This window comes from Belonocnema kinseyi, chromosome 3 (genome assembly GCF_010883055.1).
Source record: "Belonocnema kinseyi isolate 2016_QV_RU_SX_M_011 chromosome 3, B_treatae_v1, whole genome shotgun sequence".
Taxonomy (NCBI): domain Eukaryota; kingdom Metazoa; phylum Arthropoda; class Insecta; order Hymenoptera; family Cynipidae; genus Belonocnema; species Belonocnema kinseyi.
Genome location: NC_046659.1, coordinates 151,887,055 through 151,907,005, shown reverse-complemented (window position 1 = coordinate 151,907,005; position 19,951 = coordinate 151,887,055). Strand labels below are relative to the sequence as shown.

The following is a 19,951-nucleotide window of genomic DNA, read 5'->3' as shown; positions in this document are numbered from 1 at the left end:
ATCAAGGATAGGATGAATTAGAGGAGAGGGGATTGAAAAAGATAGACGTGAATTTATGTTGGCAAAGAGATAGAAAAAAGACGGGATAAACGGGAATTTAGATCGACAAAGAGACACAAAAATATTGATGTGAATGAAAAAAAGATAGGATGAGATACACCAGAGATCAGTAAAAAAGCTAGACATAAATTTGAGTAAACAAAGAAATGGGATAAGATTCACGTTGAGAGAGAAGAAGAAGCGAGAAGAAGCGATTCAAAAATATAGGCGGGGATTTAAGTCAACAGAAAATTACATAAATAGATCAAAGATATGATGATTCAGGGGAGAAGGAATTGAAAATGATAGACGTGAATTTATATTAGAAAAGGGATAGAAAAAGATAGACGCTGATAGATGTAGGATATGATGAGATAGAGAAAAGGAGATTTAAAAAGATAAGCGGGAATTTACATTGACAAATAGATAGAAAAAGATTGACATGGATAGACAAAGGATAGGATAAGATACAGAAGATGGTTTTTAAAAAGTTCAACGTCATTGTGTATTGATAAGGCGTCAAGAAATGTAGGATACGATGAGGTACAGAAAAGGAGACTTAAGAAGATAGTTAGAAATTTAATTAAAAGAGGGACAGAAAAATATTGATAAAGATTAATAAAGGATAGGATAAGAGGCGGGAGCGGGTATTGACAAAATTCAACGTGATTCTGAATTGATAAAACGTGAAGAGATGTAGAATACGATGAGGTACAGAAAAGGAGATAAAAATATATAGTCAGCATTTTAGATTAAAAGAGAGATACAAAATTTCGGTGTAGATTGATAAAGGATAGGATAAGTTAGGAAAAAAGGTATTGAAAAAGATAGACGGAAATTTATATTGATAGAGAGGTTAGAAAAGATCGATGTAGGCAGATAACGGATAGTATGAAGCAGAGAAGAGAGGATTGAAAAAATAGGCGCGAATTTAGATTAAAAAAGATATCAAAAGGGATAGACGATGATAGACATAGGATAGGTTGAGATGAAGGTAAAGAGATTGAGAAAGATGGGAATTTAGATTGCCAGAGATAAAGAAAAAGATTTACGTAGATAGGTAAAGAATAGTATAAGATTTTGGTTGACAATGAAATAAGAAATTATATACGTTGATAGGTGCAGGATACGAAGATTTAAAGAACAGGAAATTAAAAAAGACAGACGGAAATGTAGCTTGACAAAGATATGGGCAAAGATATGGACAAAGATTTACGTGGATAGACAAGTGATAGGATCAGATAGAAAAGAGAGTATTGAAAAAGATGGAGGTGAATTTAGATAGACAGAGAGAAAAAAACTGATAAGATAGAGAAGAGGAGATGAAAAAACACAATCAGAAATTTACATAAACAGTAAAACAGAAAAAATTGACAAAAGAGATAGGGAAAGCAAGTCGTTGCTAGAAGTAAGGTACAATGAGATAGAGAAGAAGAGATTATATAAGATAGACAGGAATTTAGATTGAAAGAGAGATTGAAAAATATTGACGTGAATAGATGAAACAAATGATAAGATAGAATGAAAGGAATTCGAAAAATATATAGATATAGAAGAGAGGATTGAAAATGATAAACGTTTACAGCCGTAGAATGGGAAGATATAAACCAGAGGACAGGGAGAAAGACGGAAATTTAGATTGACAGAGAGATAGAAAACATTGGCATTGATAGATAAATGATAGAATGAGACAGAGAAAAGAGTATTGAAAAAAAAACACTAGAATCAAGATTGACCAAGTGACAACAAGACTATCTTTGATAGATGTGGGATATAATGAGATAAAGAAGAGGATATTTAAAAGAATAGACAGGCATTAAGGTTGACAGAGAGATAGAGAAATATTGACGTGAATAGATAAAAGATAGGATAAGATAGAAAAGAAGAGATTTAAAAAAATTAGACATGAATTCAGATTAAAAGAGGAATAGGAAAAGATTTACAAGGATATATGGAGGATAAAATGAGATAGAGAAGAGGAGTTTTTAAAGAAAGATGTTGATAATCGAAGGATACAATAAGATAAAGTAGAGAAGATTGAAACAGATCAGAATTTAGATTAACAGAGATAAATGAAAATATTAACGTGGGCCAATGAAGGATAGGATGAGATATAAAACACAATACTGAAAAAGATAGACCTGAATTTATACCTCAAAAAGATAGAATCTCAGTCTTTTAACTTTAAGCAGGGATAAGAATTTTTTAGTATTTTTAAAAATAAAATACCTTATAACACAGTGTTATTGTTCCATGGATAAATGAAAGCAATCCGAGAAGGTTACTTTTTGTCACAATAAAAATTTGATTAACAGATGTGTGTAATTTATTAGATGTCAGTAGTCAATGCGTGTATAAAATTTTATCGTACATTTGAGCTTTATCCAATATACATTTTAACTGGAAATACAAGTTTACTTAACGTGGCGTTATATTTCAGCGCACATCAATCACATAAGGAAGGTGGCGGGAATCGATCATGTCGGTATAGGAGCCGGATTCGATGGAATAAATTTGTAACTATCAACGAACTAATCTCCTCTACGATTACATATGCGAAATCGATTCAACACGTAAATTACATCTGTTTTCTCGATTTCAGTACTCCTGTCGGCTTGGAAGATGTTTCGAGGTACCCTCAACTACTAGCGACTTTATTAGAGGATCCTATGTGGTCCGAGGAAGATATCAAAAAATTGGCTGGTCTTAACTTGCTGAGAGTGTTCGCCAAAGTCGAACAGGTGTGTGTGAATTTATTTCAACTTTTCTAATTTACAGCATTTATTCAAAATCCCGGCTTCTAGCCTGACTACCATGTTCCCAAAACTAAACTTTCCCATTAGACATTCGAGGTGAGTGAAAGCGCTGAAATTATTAAAATTGGTTGGATGAGAGAATAGAATTTCTGGGTTGGCTTCTGGAAAAAGGTAAATTTTTTAAATCGGTTAATACCAAACAAAAAAGCTTTTATTTTTAACCGAAAAATAACGTCAAAAATTATTAAAATCAAATTATGCTACAATCGGTTAATTTTGAACAATACTTTCGAAATAAAAAAAAAATTCTTATTTCTTGTTTTATTCGAATTTTTTATCCCCAATTTGTTACGGGTTTTATTGAATCAGGCACATCTTTTGAGGGTCTCAAAATGAAGGCCAAGTTCCTTAGTTAGGTTGATCAGCCAAAATTAAAAACTTTTGAGAATTTTTAAACATTAAAATCAAATTTTTTCAAGAGATTCAGAAACTGTTGTCAAAAGTTCTGGTAAATGACGAAAATGTTTGTAAATTATCTTAGGAAATTTTTAAGTTTTAAAAAGAAATAAAAAAAAATAATAATAAACAACCTGAGAGTGGGAAAATTATTTTAAGGTAATGTTTCGATAAGTTAAAAATTAAAAAACTTTGAGCATTTTAAACATTATTTTGGTTAAGAAATCTATCAGTTATAATTATTACTTTTGGTAGATTTCACAAAAGATTTACGAATTATCCTAATGACATTTTTCGAATGCACGCAAAATTTTTAAGATTATAATTAATAATCAAGTATATTACCTATATTAGTAATTTTGGCAAATCTTTTCAAAATCACTGATCATTTGTTATAACATATAAATTTAAAAACGTTCCAAGGTAATTTTTTTTTTATTTAAATATTGAAAATTAGACCATTTTAAAATTAAAAAGTTTAATATTGTACAATTTCTAATTAGAAACCCTAATAGTTAAAAAAGTTTGTTTGCTTTTTTTTTAATTCTTTCGTGTCTGTCTAAGGTAACATTATTTTTAAATTATTTGAAAATTCAAAAGCAAAATTTCCTACTCAATCAAAAATTTTTGTGAATTTTCCAATTAACAGTTTTAACTTTTAAATGATAATATAATATTAGAAATACAAAAAAAATTTTCTGATTACCCCATCATTTCGCATTATTAAATAATTTTTTTTTAAGGTTAACGCATTTTGGAACTTTACTATTTGTGCGAATATAAAATGTTTTAGGTCTACGAAAAAATGTTGTTTCTATGAAAGACAAATAATAAAAATTTTCTTTGGTTCAAGCCGAATAAGATTCAGGACTGAAATATTCAATCTTTTCCAAAAACATTCGCATTCGACTCAATAAAAAAAATGTTTTTTCCACATTTTCAAAAAATTGTAAACAATCAAAAAAATGTTTTAGTTCGAATTTTTGATTATTGTCCAATAAAAAAAATGTTATTCACAAAATCAAACATAATTTTTTAAACAATTAAATTTTTTCTTGTTTCTCAAATAAAGATACAGAACTAAGGATATTAAACTATTTATTTTTTTTTTACATTTTTCGTACTTCAACCCACAAAGTTTTTTGTAAAGCTTAAATAATTTCATTATTTCTAAGATTTTTACCCGCAACTTTAGGGCTCGCTTTTGAACAATAAAAAAATGTTTTTGGTCACCAGAATATTATTTTCAAAAAATTTAATTTTCGTATTTTTTTAACACATTCTTAGTGACTCTAAATAATATTCTTGATAACAAAATCATCTTTTGGGTTGAACTATTTCGTTAAAAATAAGCGTTTTTCTTGTTAAGAGTTAATTTTCTTAACTCATGATGTAGCCGTTCCATTTTCAGTTGAAAACTTATATTTTTTATCAGAAAGTAATATCTAGATAAAAATTGATATATTTGTTTAAAAATTCATCTTTTTCGTTCAAAAAATAATCATCTTCGTTGAAAATGTATATTTTTTAGTAAAAAAGCAACTGTTTTATTTTTAACTAATCTGGTTTTGTTAATGATTTAATGATTTCGTCGAAAAAAAAAATTCGATTTAAAAATTAACTTTTTTGTTCATAATTAAACTATTTTTATGAAAATGAAACTTTTAAAATGAAAAGTAACTTTTTTGTTAAAGATTCATATTTTAGGATTGAAAATTTAGCTGTTTAATAAATAATACATCCTTTTGGTAGATCGCTACTCTTTTTCTTGGAAAATTTATCTTCTTGGTCGATCATTTAATTATTTGGTTGAAAAATATGTTTTTAGTTCAAAATTGCTTTTTTTAGGTTTTTTAACTAGCAATGTATTTATTTTATTTTTGGTTAAAAATTAATATTTTTATCGAAAATTCATCTGTTCTAGTTAGAAATTTATATTTTTGTTTGAAAATTAATACTTTTGGTTTAAAATTCAAATGTTTTTATTGAAACTTCATCGGTCTAAATTAATCTGGTTTGGTCGTGGATTCGACTATTTTGTTTATAAATCATCCGTTTGACTTAAAAATTGAACATTTTTGTTAAAAATTCAACTTTTTGGTTAAAAATTCAACAATTCAGTTAAAATTTATCTTTTTTATTTAAAAATTCATATTCTTTCAGGATTGACCTATTTCCTCTAAAAGTTAACTTTTTTGTTGAAAATTCGTTTTTTTAAAATAAAAATTGACTTTATATCTGAAAGCCTGTAGTCTAAGGAGAAAAAAGTAATTTTATAGTTTAATTTTATTTTCGCAATTACTTCAGGCTTCTTATAAATTCAGGATTTTTTCATAATTCTAAACATAAATGGAAAAAGATTGTAAAACTTTAAAGAGATTTATGTGGCCAGATTTTTGAACTTGTTTGAAAACTTTCATTTTAATGCAAAGAGTGAAGAAAAAGTCGATTCTTTCGTGTTTTTTTTATTGTTTATCTTCGTGAAAATTTTTTTCTCAGATCAGCATTGCCAGACCTAATATACAGAGGTTGTTAAAAGCAAGAAAATGTCATTGTTGCATTAATTGTTATAAAGAAATTAAATTAACAAATAAACTACAATATGGATTAATCGTTTGCAAAATAAATTCTTGCATTAAAAGTAATTACTTTTATCAAAAAAATAATACTCTATCATGAAAATTTATCATCCAATATTTTGTATCAATTTTATAAACAAATTATACAAAAAATGCCTATTGTAGACATTTAAAGGCAGAAAGAAATTGATTTTTCTCTTAAGTTTCCTCAAACTATATTACCAGTGATGTTTAATGATGGAAAATTATCATCCGATATTTTTTTTTTTAATTTTATAAACCAAGTGTATAAAAAGGCACGGTGTGGACAGTTAAAAATAGAAAGAAATCGCTTTTTCTCTGAATTTTCCTCAAATTATATTGCCAGTGATGTTTAGTGACAGAAAATTATCATTCGATATTTTTTAACTTTTATAAACAAATTATGTAAACAAATTCCCAGCGTGCGCATTTAAAGGCAGAAAGAAATCGTTTTTTCTCAAACTATGTCACCAGTCATGTTTAGTGATAAAAATTTATTATCCGATATTTTTTTTATTAATTTTATAAACAAATTTCCAGTGTGGACATTTGAAGGGTGAAAAAATCGCTTTTTTAAAATTTTCTTAAATTATTTCGCCAGTGATGTTTAATGATGAAAAATTATCGTCCGATATTTTGTATAGATTTTATAAACAAATTCCTAGTGTGGACATTTAAAGGCCGAAAGAAATAGCTTTGTCGCTTAAATTTTCTCAAATTAATATCGCCAGTGATGTTTAGTTTTGGGGAATTATCATCCGATATTTGTATTATATACACAATATTATAAACAAATAATATTATCAGATTTATAACTTGGTCATTCAGAGGTCGAAAATTTTTTTTCCTAACTTTCCTCAAACGATTTTGCCACTGAGGTTTACTGATGAAAAATTGTTTTCCGATCATTTTTATTAATTTCGTACACAAATTATATGAACAAAATACCTAATTTTAATGTTTAAGGCCATTTGATGAGTGGGTCACGTGACCAGATTCCTACCTTACCACCACTTTTTTTATTTCCCAACTTATTATCACACGAAACGCCACATCGAGTTGAAAATTTGGGGTACGAAACAAGAAGCACTAAGAATCGTGGGTCTGGTCTTAAATTTTTATAATTATGAAAAAAGTTTTTTCTTGTAAAAAACTTTTTTTGATTTTTTCATAATTATTAAAATTCAGAACCAGACCCACCTTTTTAGTGCTTCTTATTTATTATCCCAAATTTTCAACTCGATGTGGCGCTTCGTGTCACAATAAGTTGGGAAATAAAAAAGTGAGGTTAAGGTAGGTATCTGATCACGTGACCCACTCGTCACATGGCCTTAAAGGCAAAAAACATTCTTCTTTTTGCAACCAGCCTCAAAGTTGGTTGCCAGGGATGTAATTGTTTGGTAATTGTTGGGTCGTTCAATTTTTTGAATGTAGTATTCTTAGGAATTGTTAAAGAAAAAAATTTGTCCAATAACAATAATTACTCACTTGCTGTGTATCATGAATATTTTGTTTTATTTTGCATGTATTATTGCAATGTTCTTTTGTTTCAAATGTATTAAAGAAACAATTTGCTTACAAACTTACTAAAAAATATAAAACAAAAAAATATCACGAACAAACATCAGCGATATCACTGTAGGAAAATTAGGAGAAAAAAGAATTTTTTCCGACCTTTCAGTGCCCAAATTGTAAGTTTTTTTGTAGAATTTGTTTATAAAACTATAAAAAATATCAGATAATAATTTCTCATCATTAAACATCATTGTCGATATAATTTTAAGAAAAATAGGAGAAAAACTATTTATTTCTACCTTCATATGTCCACACTGGCGACATAATTTGAGGAAATTAAAGAGAGAAAGTGATTTCTTTCTGCCTTTAAATGTCCATATTGGTCATTTCTTTATAAAATAAATAAAAAATATCGCATGACAAATTTTTGTAATTTTGTGTTTATAACAATCAACTTAACAATCTCATAATATCTTTTGCTTTCAACTGTTCGCATTAACATAAAAGTTTGAACAACAAAATTTAAAAATCAGGCTAAATAAATCTTTTCAAAATTCAATGCTTAATTTATATTTTTTTCACAGGTGCGAGATGAATGGCAGAGGGCAGCAGTGTTACCAGTTGAAAAAATAAGCCCACCTGAGAACTCAGCCTGTGTATATGGAGTGTCCTGATCACAACAAAGTACAATATTAGGACATCTCGATTGGGCTCGTTCACACAAAGTGGAAAATACTCCACGAAGAAATAATTCTCCTGACTGATATTAATTCAATCACTGTATCTTCGAGTGTTAAACAATGAGAATTTTTTCGCAAACTCGAGGATCAAAATCAAGTTCCCTTCGAAACTGACATCAGAGCGAGATTTATCATCTTGCGACTTTAATTAGAATTTATAGATAAGCAGGATCGACATTTTTTCCAAATTGTATTGAACCCTCTTTTGTATCGTTTTTAAATTTTTTATACAACCTCCTAAATAACCACCAAAATATAGTCGAGTAATATTATCAGTAATCATTCTTCAAGAAAATAGGAATGTTCCACTCTCAAAAAAGAAAGCTTTTTTTTAAACACATTATTATTGATTACTGATCTGGATATTTTTATCGAACACAATTTTCTTTAATATAGTGTTCCAAAATAATTGCCAAAAAAGTCGAAACTTGAAATTCTGCTACCTTCTAAAAAGGATTTTCCTACTTTTTATGGATAGATAATAAATAAGAACGAACCAATAGAAAGTTCTTGCAGAAGATCATCATCATATGAGTGCCAAATGCCACATCGTTTCTCACAAACAGTATTATTAACAAAAATGATAAAAGAAACTCAATTGCAACATTAAAAAATGAATAAATTGAAAATAGATCAAATTTCATTGAAATTTCGCATTTTTGGGAAACATAACAAATTTCCCGAAACAATCCTAAAGTTATTGGTATTGTTTGGATAAATATTTTTTTTAATTAGACGGCATTTTGAAGCATCAATTAAAATTATAAGACGAAAATCTTATTTTAGATGGTTTTTATCCAAGCACGTAAACTTGCTGCAAAAATATTAAAAAACACTCTTTTTCCTACTGTTTATTTATATTTCCATTAAAATCTTTGAATGAAAATTTAAAATTTCCGTGTTTCAAATTCTTTACAGCAATAGGATATACTAGGATATCACATTTCATCCTTGGGATAACATAGGATATCATTGGGCCGACATAGGACATCCTTGGGCCGATCTAAGATATCGCTGAGCCGACCTAGGATATCCTTAGGCCGACAGAGGATTTCACTAGGACAACCTAGCAAATAAATGGGATTAAATTGGATATTCTAACATATATCATATTGCTGTACGGAATTCATACAAATCACAGTCCATAATAATTTTTTTTAAATAATACACCTATATATCAATAATCCCCGCAAGAATAAGAACACTATTTTTTAGCAGAATTAAAATTTTTGAAAGTGATTCTTGTTACATTTTTTTTTAAATTTCCTCTTTCAAGGCTTTCGCCAAAAAGCTAAATGCCACGTAAAAACGCGAGGTATGCATTACCTAGACTGAATTTTCAATTCAAGTGCAACTTATGCGAGTACTTTTTATCGAGTGAATAATAAATTAAACTTGCAATCGAATACACAACCGACTAGGAATATATTTATAGCAAATATCGCAAATAAAATTACCGAAAGACAGCAGTTTAATACAAGAAATGCATGCAATCAGTATATTATTTCGTCAGTAAAAAAACTTCTATTTAAAAAGCTGAATTCTATTAGCGCCAATGTACGCGCAGTGGGGAAAACGTTACTTTTTTATTTAAAATAACTTAAAACGCACAGACATTTACCGATTAAAAAAAAATTTTAAAAAGCTGATAAAATTTCAAAAAAAGTAGCCAAGTCTGATTTCTTACTTATTTTTTTTTTATAATTTTTTATTAAATAAACAAATGTTACGAAAAAAGTGGCCATTCTTTCTATTTGACGCTCCCGTTTCTCGTCAATAATGATCAAATTGTTGTATTCTCTTTAGTTTTATAAATTTAATTGCAAGAAATTTGAATTAAAATATTGTTGTAATAAAAACAATTTCTATTAAGATTATTCTTGAAATTATAAACACATTTTATAAACAAATGCATTATTCGGTCATTTTTCGACGGAAGAATTTTTTTCTTTGTCAGCTCTTTTTAAATTAGGAACCTCAAGATAAATTTAATGATTTTCTTTAATAAATGTAATAAATAAAGGCAAAATCCTCGCATTTTTTAAATAAAAAAAATTGGTTTTTTAATCAACTAATTTTAAATTCTTTTGAAATTATCATAAAGTTCTCCATCAAAAGGATTCTCATTCATAAAACGAGTTTTTTCGTAAAAAAATGCCCGAATAATGCACTTTTTTATTAAATTTGTTTTAAAAAACATAAAATTTATCAAATAATTACGAATAATCCTGTAATCATTATAAAGTTCCCAATTAAAAAGAGTGATATAAAAAAATTTTCCTTTTCTAGATGCCCGGATGATGTGTTTGTTCTTTAAGAATGTTTAAATATATCATAAAATAGAATAAATAATTACACAGGGCCACAAAATGGTTTTGAGAATCTACTGGGATTCTAATAGGTCTACTTTATGTTTTTGGGGTCGCTGAACACGAATCCATTCGCAGAATTGAGCCAGCACGTCAGGATTTGCAGTGAAATAAAAAAAATAGTTATAAACCTGGAATTTCTGCATAAATTTCGTTCCTAAACGAAGAAACTCCAAATTAACAAGACTCACATCCACACTTACAAACCAGAAACCCACAAACCGCAAACCCGCAAATCCCCAACCCGCAAACCCCAAACCCACAAGCTCCATATCCACAAGCGTACAAAACCCAAACCCTTAAACCCACAAGCTCCATATCCACAAACCTAAAAACCCCAATCCCACAAGCTCCATATCTACAAATGTACAAACCCCAAACCCAAAAACTCACAAACCCTAAACCCACGAGCTCCAAACCCCAAATCCACAAACCTGAAACCTATCAACCTCAATGCCACAAATCTAAATATCTGACATCTTATAATAACAATTGAGAAATTGGTATTTTTTGGGGTGTCTGGGTTAGGGGTTCGGGGTTCGTGGGTTTGGGATTGTTCGTTTAGGTTTTGTACTTTTGTGGATATGGGGCCTGTGGGTTTGGCGTTTGTAGTTTTTTTTTATATGGATCTTATGTGTTGGGAGTTTGAGAGTTTGCAGCTTGTGGATTTCGGTGTTTGTGGGTTTAAAGTTTTTTGGTTTGGGGCTTGTGGGTTTTTTATATGAAAATTGTAGATCTGGGATTTGTGGATTTGAAGCTTTTGGGTTTGGGGTTTAAGGGTTTGTTGATATGGAGCTTGTGGATTTGGGGTTTGTGGGTTTGAAGCTTTTTGGTTTGGAGTTTGTGGGTTTGTTGATATAGAGCTTGTGGGATTAGGGTATTGTAGGTTTGGGGCTTGTAAGTTTGTGGGTTTGGTACTTGATAATTTGGTTAATTCTGCGAATGGATTCGTTTTCAACGACACCAAAAACATAGAGTATACCAATAAATTGTTATAAATCTTGTTAAAATTATCATTAAGTTTCAATTGAAACACACAGACATCCCAACAAAACGAAATTTTCTGTTGACAGATGCCCGAATAAGGCATTTGTTTAATAAATTGTTTTTAAGGAACAGAAAATGTATCAACTAATTATGAATGTTGCTGAACGAAATTCTCTTCATTATAATACTGTTTCCATCCTAATTTCTTGTAACATGACTTAAAAAATGTAAAATTATTGAAAATTATATAAAACACACTTTTAACAAATAATTTGTGTATCATATTTTCTTGTTTATTCTATCATGATGGAATATCTTTAAGTAATAAAAATGTATGAATCTTCTTCGATTAAAAAAAATGTCTAATCATTAAAGAGCGCGGGAAACATCAAATAGATATAATTGCATTTTTTCGTCATATTTGTTCATGTATAAAATGTATTGAAAAAGTAAGTAAAAGATCAGGCTGCACAGCTTTTTTTATTTTATGTTTTAAAAATCTTGTTCGTTTTAATCTGTTAGGTCAACTTTAAGAATTTTTTTTATGAAATTCACATAAAGCATTTTGGTTGCTGTTGTACGACTGATAGAGTAAATAAAATATCAACATTTTTGTATCGAGAAAAGTTATTAATTTTTAAAAGAGACATTGCAGAAAGCATTTCAACGAAAAAATCTTGTGTTAAAATATACTCAATTTTCTTAAACAAAAAGGTTTATACATTATTTATTATACGAATCGTACAACATTGTTGCGTTCAAAAATATGCAGAGTCTTCAATTTTGGCTTGATTTTGATTTTTTAAAAATTGTAGTTCATTTAATTCTGATGAGCTTGACGCTCCGAACGTTTGTCTCCAGTATTATTTTATTAATAAGTATTTCACACAATGTATGGAAAAACTGAAAGTTTTGTACACAGCAATTTTTTACTCTTTAATAACGAATCAGGAAAACTATATTATTTTAAATAAATGCTTAGGAACTCATAGAATACAAATAATTTGTTTATGATTCCATCTATTTGTTATAAACAAGTTTCACAAATAAATAAGCAAATAAACTTGTCATCGGTAAAAAAATGTCTTTTTGCTAAAAGTGCTTGATTTTAATGTAGGAATGATATTTAGTTACAAAAATAATTTAAATGTTTATAATAACCATTGCTATAAACCATTTTTGACGCAAAGTATAAAAATTTGAGATTGTTGTAAGTTATAATTTCTTTCAATCGCCAGAACGAATTCATGTATTTCTTAAAATAATAAATATTTAATAATATTTAATAAAATATAACAATTAAAATTTTTATAATATAATTTAAAATTTTCGTCCTTTTGCATGGATTTTTTTGCACTGGAAATGTTTTGAGCTACTGGACGAATCACGGCAATTCTTCAATAACAATTCTTGTTACAAAATATTTAAATTTATGCTTCTATACAATTTTCATTTTCTTTAATCGCTAGAATGGCTACGAAAATTCATTAAAAAAATGTATCTTTGATAATATTGAGTAGATCCATTAATGTTCTTCGTTTTTTTTTGCAGTAGAACATTCTAAAAACTCACTTGAGTTTGGCCTTCCGCATTTATCTTTACTTTCAGGCTGTAGTTTCACAAAATGAGGGGTAAAATAATGATTTAATTTGTTTTTACCCTTTTCCATTGTATATCGTTTAAATTAAATTAACTTTTTAAATACTGCGCTAAATCTTCCAAAGCTTCATTGGAATTAGAAATCAAAAAATCGGATTGGAACTTTTTGAGAACTTTTAAAGTATCCATTTTCTCTAAATGGAAAACCATTTATTGGACAAATATTAAATTCAACAAATTGTTTTACAATTGCCTGAAATAATTTAGTAATTATATATATTATTAACACTAAATTCCAGAATTAGAAATCGAAACAAAAATAATGTAATGCAGAAAACAATACAACTGTTAAAAGAAAAGTCTTAATCCAAAGCACATATTTCTGAAAGAGAATATTGAAACAACTGAAAGTTATTAGAACAAAACATGATTCTGGATACCATGGCTACGGAAAAAAATACTATTTCTTAATTTTTTATTTGAAGAAACTAAATTTTTTGCTACGTGAAACTGCTGAAATTAACCAATTTTTATCTAATTTGTTTACAAATATTCAGATTGTTACATTTTACCGAATATTATTGGAGAAATATAATTTTCAGGAATATCTGTACCCATTCTGGCCATTAAGGAAAATTTAAATTTGATAAAACCTTAAGTTTAATTATTTTGTCGCAAGAATTGTTAATAACGGTGGTAATTGTTAATTTTTCGAATATTTTTGTGACTAGGCCAACACAACTAGGGCCAAAATTCGGAATTTATTTATCTTACCTATTTATAATAATTTAGATTGTTATATTTTATCAAATATTGTTAAATAGTCATTATTTTCAGGAATACCTGAAGTCGTTCTGGCGATTGAAGAAAATTATAGTTTAAAAAAATCTCAAATTTTTATATTTTGCCACAAGAATTGTTTATAACAATAGTTATTATAAGCTTCTAAACAATTTTTGTAATTAAATCTCATTCCTACATTAACATGAAGCACCTCTAGCAAAAACGATAAAAAATTTACCGATAATAAGACAATTTGTCAATTTGATCATAAAATTGTTCATAAAGGAAAAATGAAATAATAAACAAATTATTTTTATTCTATGAGTCCTTGAATATTCATTTAAGACAATATAAGGTTTTTCTAAGCAGTTATTAAAGCGTAAAGATTTGTTATTTGTACAAAATTTCAGCTTTTACATACTTTGAGTGAAAAAATTATTAATAAACTAATAGAGGAGACAAAAGTTTGGGGTGTCAAGCTTTTCAGAATTTAATGAACTGTAATATAAAAAAAGTCAAAATCGTACCAAAATTTAAGGCTCTGGACATTTTTTAACGAAAAAAGTGGATTTCCTACGATTGTGCGGCCTGGCGTCAACGATTTTCGACGAGGAAAATTTATAAACGTTCATAAAATTAATTTAGTAATTATTCCAAATAACTGTTGATAAAACTGCATATAAGTCGATCAATTTTTGATTGACGGAATAGAATACTGACTAATTGCAACTTTACGAGAAGTTAAGTTCGTTGTATGTACTCAGTTGAATCAGTGAAATTACATATGAATCAGTGACATACTGCTGGCCATTCGAAACACTGAAATTTCACTGAAAATTCGTGCGGTCCAGAAAAATCAAAATTTTTTGTTGTTGCCTTACACCCCCCTCCCCCTGTTTTCTATCATTTGGTGTGAAAATAATTTTGCAATTCTTCAGAAATTTAAAAATAGCCTTTAAACCATCCTTAATATAAAAAATCATAAAATACCGCCTTTTTCATGAGGTGCGTCAATTACGACGTATTTTGGGTCACTGAATCAGAACTTTCTTCCAAATCTCAAAAATTACTTTTCTCGTGAATTACACAGCCACACAAAAAATTAAGAGTTCTAACGGACCAGACTAGTTAATTCTTACATATTTGGGTTGCTAAATCCAAATCCAAATTTCTGAAATTAGTTTTCTACCTGAACTTAAAATTTAATTACCTCAAAAAACACTTTTTCCGTACACTTAACAGTCCTACAAAAAAGTAGAAGTTTCAACGGACCTAACTAGTGATTTTTGACGTATTTTCAGTCGCTGAATCCGAATCCGAAATTCCAAAGTTATTTATTTTTTTCCTTCCTAAACACAAAAAATGTGCGAAAAACTGTTTCTTTAAGGCTAGGAACGTTTGAGGTTTAGAAGAAACTAAAACCCAACTTAGAAATTCCGACGACTGATTCGGATTCAGCGGCTCAAAATATTTTATAATTGACGTAAGTGGTCTGTCACAAAATTCACTTTTCTTTTTTCATATGGCTGTGAAATGAACGCGTGTTTGAGTTAAGAGAATATTAAGGTTGAGAGGAAAAAAAGCTGCATTCAAAATTCAGAATTCGGATTCGAATTTAACAACTAAAATACATAAGAATTGACATTTCTGGTTCGCAGAAACGTATACTTTTTGTGGTGCAGTGGAATGCAAGAAAAAAATGTTTTCAAAGGTTAGAAATAAACCAAAAGCTAACGTCGGCATTTCGATTTTGAGCCAGATTCAGCGACCCAAAATGCGTAAGAATTGTCTAGTCTGGTCCGTCGGACATCCTACTTTTTTTGGTGATGTGTTGCTATTTTAGCGATTTTAAGGGGTCGTACGAAAAAATTAAAGGTTATTTATCAACCAATAACTTATTGATTTTTTAATTCCTACAAAATTTTGCAATTATTTAAAAAGAAAGAAAGGAGGTGGATCAGACAGCAACTAAAAAAATATTTTTTGTTGCGTCACCCTAATGAATAGTCACTGATTCTAAATGATTTTTCACTGATTCAGGTGTGAGAACGTAACTAGTTTGATTTTTGGAAGTAAATTTATACCTGCGTCGCAAGAAATAAAAAGATTTGCGTAATGACACTCTTTTTTTCAAGGAAACCGTTTTTTCAATAGATTCGAATTTTTATCACGTAACTAGCGAGCGAACTTTTAATGAACACATCCATGAATAAAATATTCGTAGAAACTCGTAGTTTGTAACCATATACAAAAATTTCTTATACCTTTCCGATGAGTGGAACGTACGTTCTTTAGGCACCTGTACCGAAAAAGAAGAATTAAGTCTTTTCGAAGGTAAATCGCAAATTGTTATAATTTACGGACATCTGTTATAGTTTTCTGTAAATTAATAAACAAATTGCAATAACAACGATCAAAATGAAATACTATTATTGGACATTCAAAAACTACGTCACTCCCAGGTGGCTACATGAAAAATATAAATGTGAATAACATTTTTTTAAATGCCTAAAAAAATTAAAATTAATGATTTTGTTTAAAAAGTAAAGCTTCTGAATACAGACTTCTACTATTGTCTCTACTATTCTTTATACACTTTTTTCTAAGAATTTCTCTTTTCTTCCCTGTTTTAAAGAAACTTCTACTATTTCTTGTTTATAAATTTCAAAACGAAACAAGCAATCAAAAATTTCAACTATTTTTCCTTAAAAGTTAATTATTTTTTATTTATTTTTTGATTCTTTTTGTTAAAAATTCTTCTATCTGGTTGAAAATTGAAGTATTTTTTTTAAAAATTGTTTTGCTTCGCCTAAAATAATTTTTATACTAAAAATTTAACTTATATATTTCTGGCTAAAAATTGATTAGCATTCTCTGAAAATTTAAACTATACATTTTTGGTTGAGAATTCTTCTAGTTGAGTTGAAAATTCAACTACTTGATTGAAAGAAGTTGAAAGATTGAAAAAGTAATATACTTGAACTACTTTGTTCAAAATTCATTTCATTGATTAAAAATGCAATCGTTTTGTCGAAAATTCGTTTTTTATGATAATTAATTCATTTAACTTAAAATTTGGTGGAAATTCATAGTTCTCAGTCGCAAACCAAATTTCGAATTGATCATTCATCCTTTTTGCTGAAAATTTCCACTTCCAGGTGGAAAGTAAAATTACATTTTTTAAATTAAACTACTTAGTTGAAGATTAAACTGATTTTTTCAAATTTATTTATCCGTTGAAGATTCAACTGTTTTGTTAAAAATTCTTGTTTTTTCGTTAAGGATTCATTTTTTAACTAAAAATTCACCTTTTTCATTTTTGGTTGAAAACTGGTAGGGTTCACTTGAAATTTTGATGTTCTAAATTCAACTGTTTTGTTAAATATTCGTCTGTTTGGGTTGAAAATTTTATTATTTTATTAGAAAATTCATCTCTTTTATCAGAAGTTTTATTCTTGTAGGTTTAACATGTAACTGCTTGGTTAAATTGTTTTAATTATTCTTCTAAAAATTCGTATTTTTTGCTCTTAAATTATTTCTTTCTTCGAAAATGCAACTATTCTTTTTTTTTGTTAAAAGGTATTGGTTTTAGTTAAAAATTACAGCTTGTGGTTGAAAATGCATGTATTTTGTTGTAAATTGTTCTTTTTAGTAGAAAATTAGTCTTCTTGATAAAAAATGTAACTACTGGAATGAAAGATGAATCACTTTGTTAAACATTTGTTTTATTAGTTGAAAATCTAGCTTTTTGATTGAAAATTTAACTGTTTTGTTGAAAATTCGTTTTTTTTGTGAAAGTGAAAGTCCATTTTTTACTGCGAATTTAATTATCCCATTCTTGGTTAAAAAATAACCGGTTTAGTTCAAAATTCAACTATTTAGTTAAAAATAAATTTTTTAGTGAAAAATTCATATATTCGGAATGAAAATTAAATTTTACTTTTGGTTGAATTCAACTATTTTTATTTAGAATGTTTTTTTGGGTTGATGTCTCAACTTTTATATTTTCCGTTGAGTATTAATATGTTTTTATTAAAAATCCAAATCTGTTTGAAAATTTATATTTTTGGCTTTGAAATTGAGGAATTTGGTTCCTTTTTTGTTTCCTGCTTTACTAAAAATGCTATGTGGTAGCTATGCATTGTTTTATCAAAAACAATTCTTTCACCTATTTTTCTTAAAAATCACCCTCTTTTCTCTTTTTGAGAGCATTTTGGGCACTAAGGTCTGTTAAAATAGTTTTTTTTTTTACTTTTAGGCATTTATAAGATTCTTTAAAACAAAAAAATTTTGTGTTATCCATGACGAATAAGGGGAGGGGTGGAAAAAGTGTTCCAAATATTGTGACGTAGTTTTCGAATAGCCTATCTTCAGACTGCTTTTAAAATTAAAATTATATCACTCTTAATTAAATTTAAACTAAATTATTTACAACTAGGAAACTTTAGCTTTAATCTTAAATTTATATATACAAGTTTGTTATTTGTTGTATATTACGTTTTTACGTTCTCATTAATTCTATGAATTTCCAGACCAAAAATCATGTTGCGATTGTTTGGAAAAGAACAAAGGCCGAAAAAAACTATTTAGATTTAAATCGTCGAGATAAAAACATTCTATTGCATGTGTGTGTGAGAGAAAGTGTAAAAAAGATTAATAGAAAATATTATATTAAAGCGAAAGTGTCATTTGTGATGAGAATAAAATAAAAAATGAATTCGAGCAAAAAATGGAAAGCTCGGAAAATGTTAGAGCGTTCCGAATATTACAATCAAGAAGTGCAGTGCCAAAATGTAAAAAATAAAAAAAAAATAACACACCTTATGCAACTTCTCGAAGGCTCAAAAAATATTTTCGAGGAACCAGTGTTCATTTTTTTAATCTGAAACCAGCGAGACATACTCCAGTGAATATTATAAAACTTGTAATTCATAAGCGCGAATACATACATACACATACACAAACTTTGTGAATCAGGATGTCTACTCACCTGGAAAACATGGAAATCTTAGCAAATTTTTTTTGGTGAGGGAAAGCCAGAAAAAGTCAGGGATTTTTTTCAAGTGTCCAATAATTTCTTTTAAATTGTAATAATAAATTAAATAACAATGTTTTTTATTTGTGAAAGTAAATTAATAGTACTGGATTTATACTTCTAGTAATAAAACTTTTTTTACCGTAGTCATAATCTCAAAAAAATATATTTTATTATTAACTGTATTTATATGTTAAATATACATTTCATTTCTTCTTAAAACTTCATTTTTTTTTATAGAAAATTCAACTGTCTTTGCTTGGAAATTCTTGAAATTTAGTATTTTTTGTTGAATTTAACTATTTTTCTTTATAATTGTAATATATTTTAGTTGAAATAGCAACTATTACATTTTTTATGAGATTTCATATTTTTTGACTGAAAATTCAATTCTTTGGTTGCAAGTCAAAACACTTAAATTAACATTCTTTTTGTTTTGTCCTCAAGTATTCATCATTTTATTTCAAAATTCATCTGCTAGATTAAAAATTAAAATTAAAATATTGGGAATTTAATGCGTTTTAAATCAAATATAATAGAGTTAACTGATATAATTTATAGTTAAGATTATTCGTTTCAGTTGAAAATCAACTATTATTTTTTTGTTTGGGATGCATCTTTTTTCATTCAAATTTTTATTATTTGGTTGCCAATTTGATTTTTTAATTCTATTTCAAAGTCTTATTTTTGGCGTAAAATTAGTCTTTTGGTTAAAAGTTCATTTATTTGGTTAAAAATGCTACATTTTAAATCGAAATTTGAGGAATATAAAGTATCCTAATTTTATATGATACAGTTAAATTAATATGATATATAGATAAGTTCTAATAATTTATAGATAAGTTATAACAATTTATATTTTAGTTAATTCTTTTTGGTTGTAAATATACTATTGAATTATTCTTTGAGAATTAATCTCTTTTGGTTAAAAATTTTATTATTTGGTTGCAAATTCAATTATTTCGTTACAATGCAATTCTTTTATAGAAAATAAACTATGCTGTTAAGAATTTGTCTTTTCGGTTGAAAATTCATCTTTTGGTTAGAAGGTAATTCATTTGATTAAAAATAC

At 27.8% G+C, this 19,951-nt stretch overlaps 1 protein-coding gene across 1 annotated transcript in view; it reads left to right on the top strand.

Moving 5' to 3' along the window:
• LOC117170066 (dipeptidase 1-like) overlaps positions 1-8,040 on the top strand; it is a 78,476-nt gene extending 70,436 nt beyond the window's left edge. The window contains exons 7-9 of the mRNA XM_033356587.1: positions 2,480-2,555; positions 2,642-2,780; positions 7,951-8,040. Of these exons, the coding sequence (XP_033212478.1) occupies positions 2,480-2,555; positions 2,642-2,780; positions 7,951-8,040 (305 nt within the window). The remainder of the gene's footprint in view (positions 1-2,479; positions 2,556-2,641; positions 2,781-7,950) is intronic.
• Positions 8,041-19,951: the final 11,911 nt, after the last annotated feature.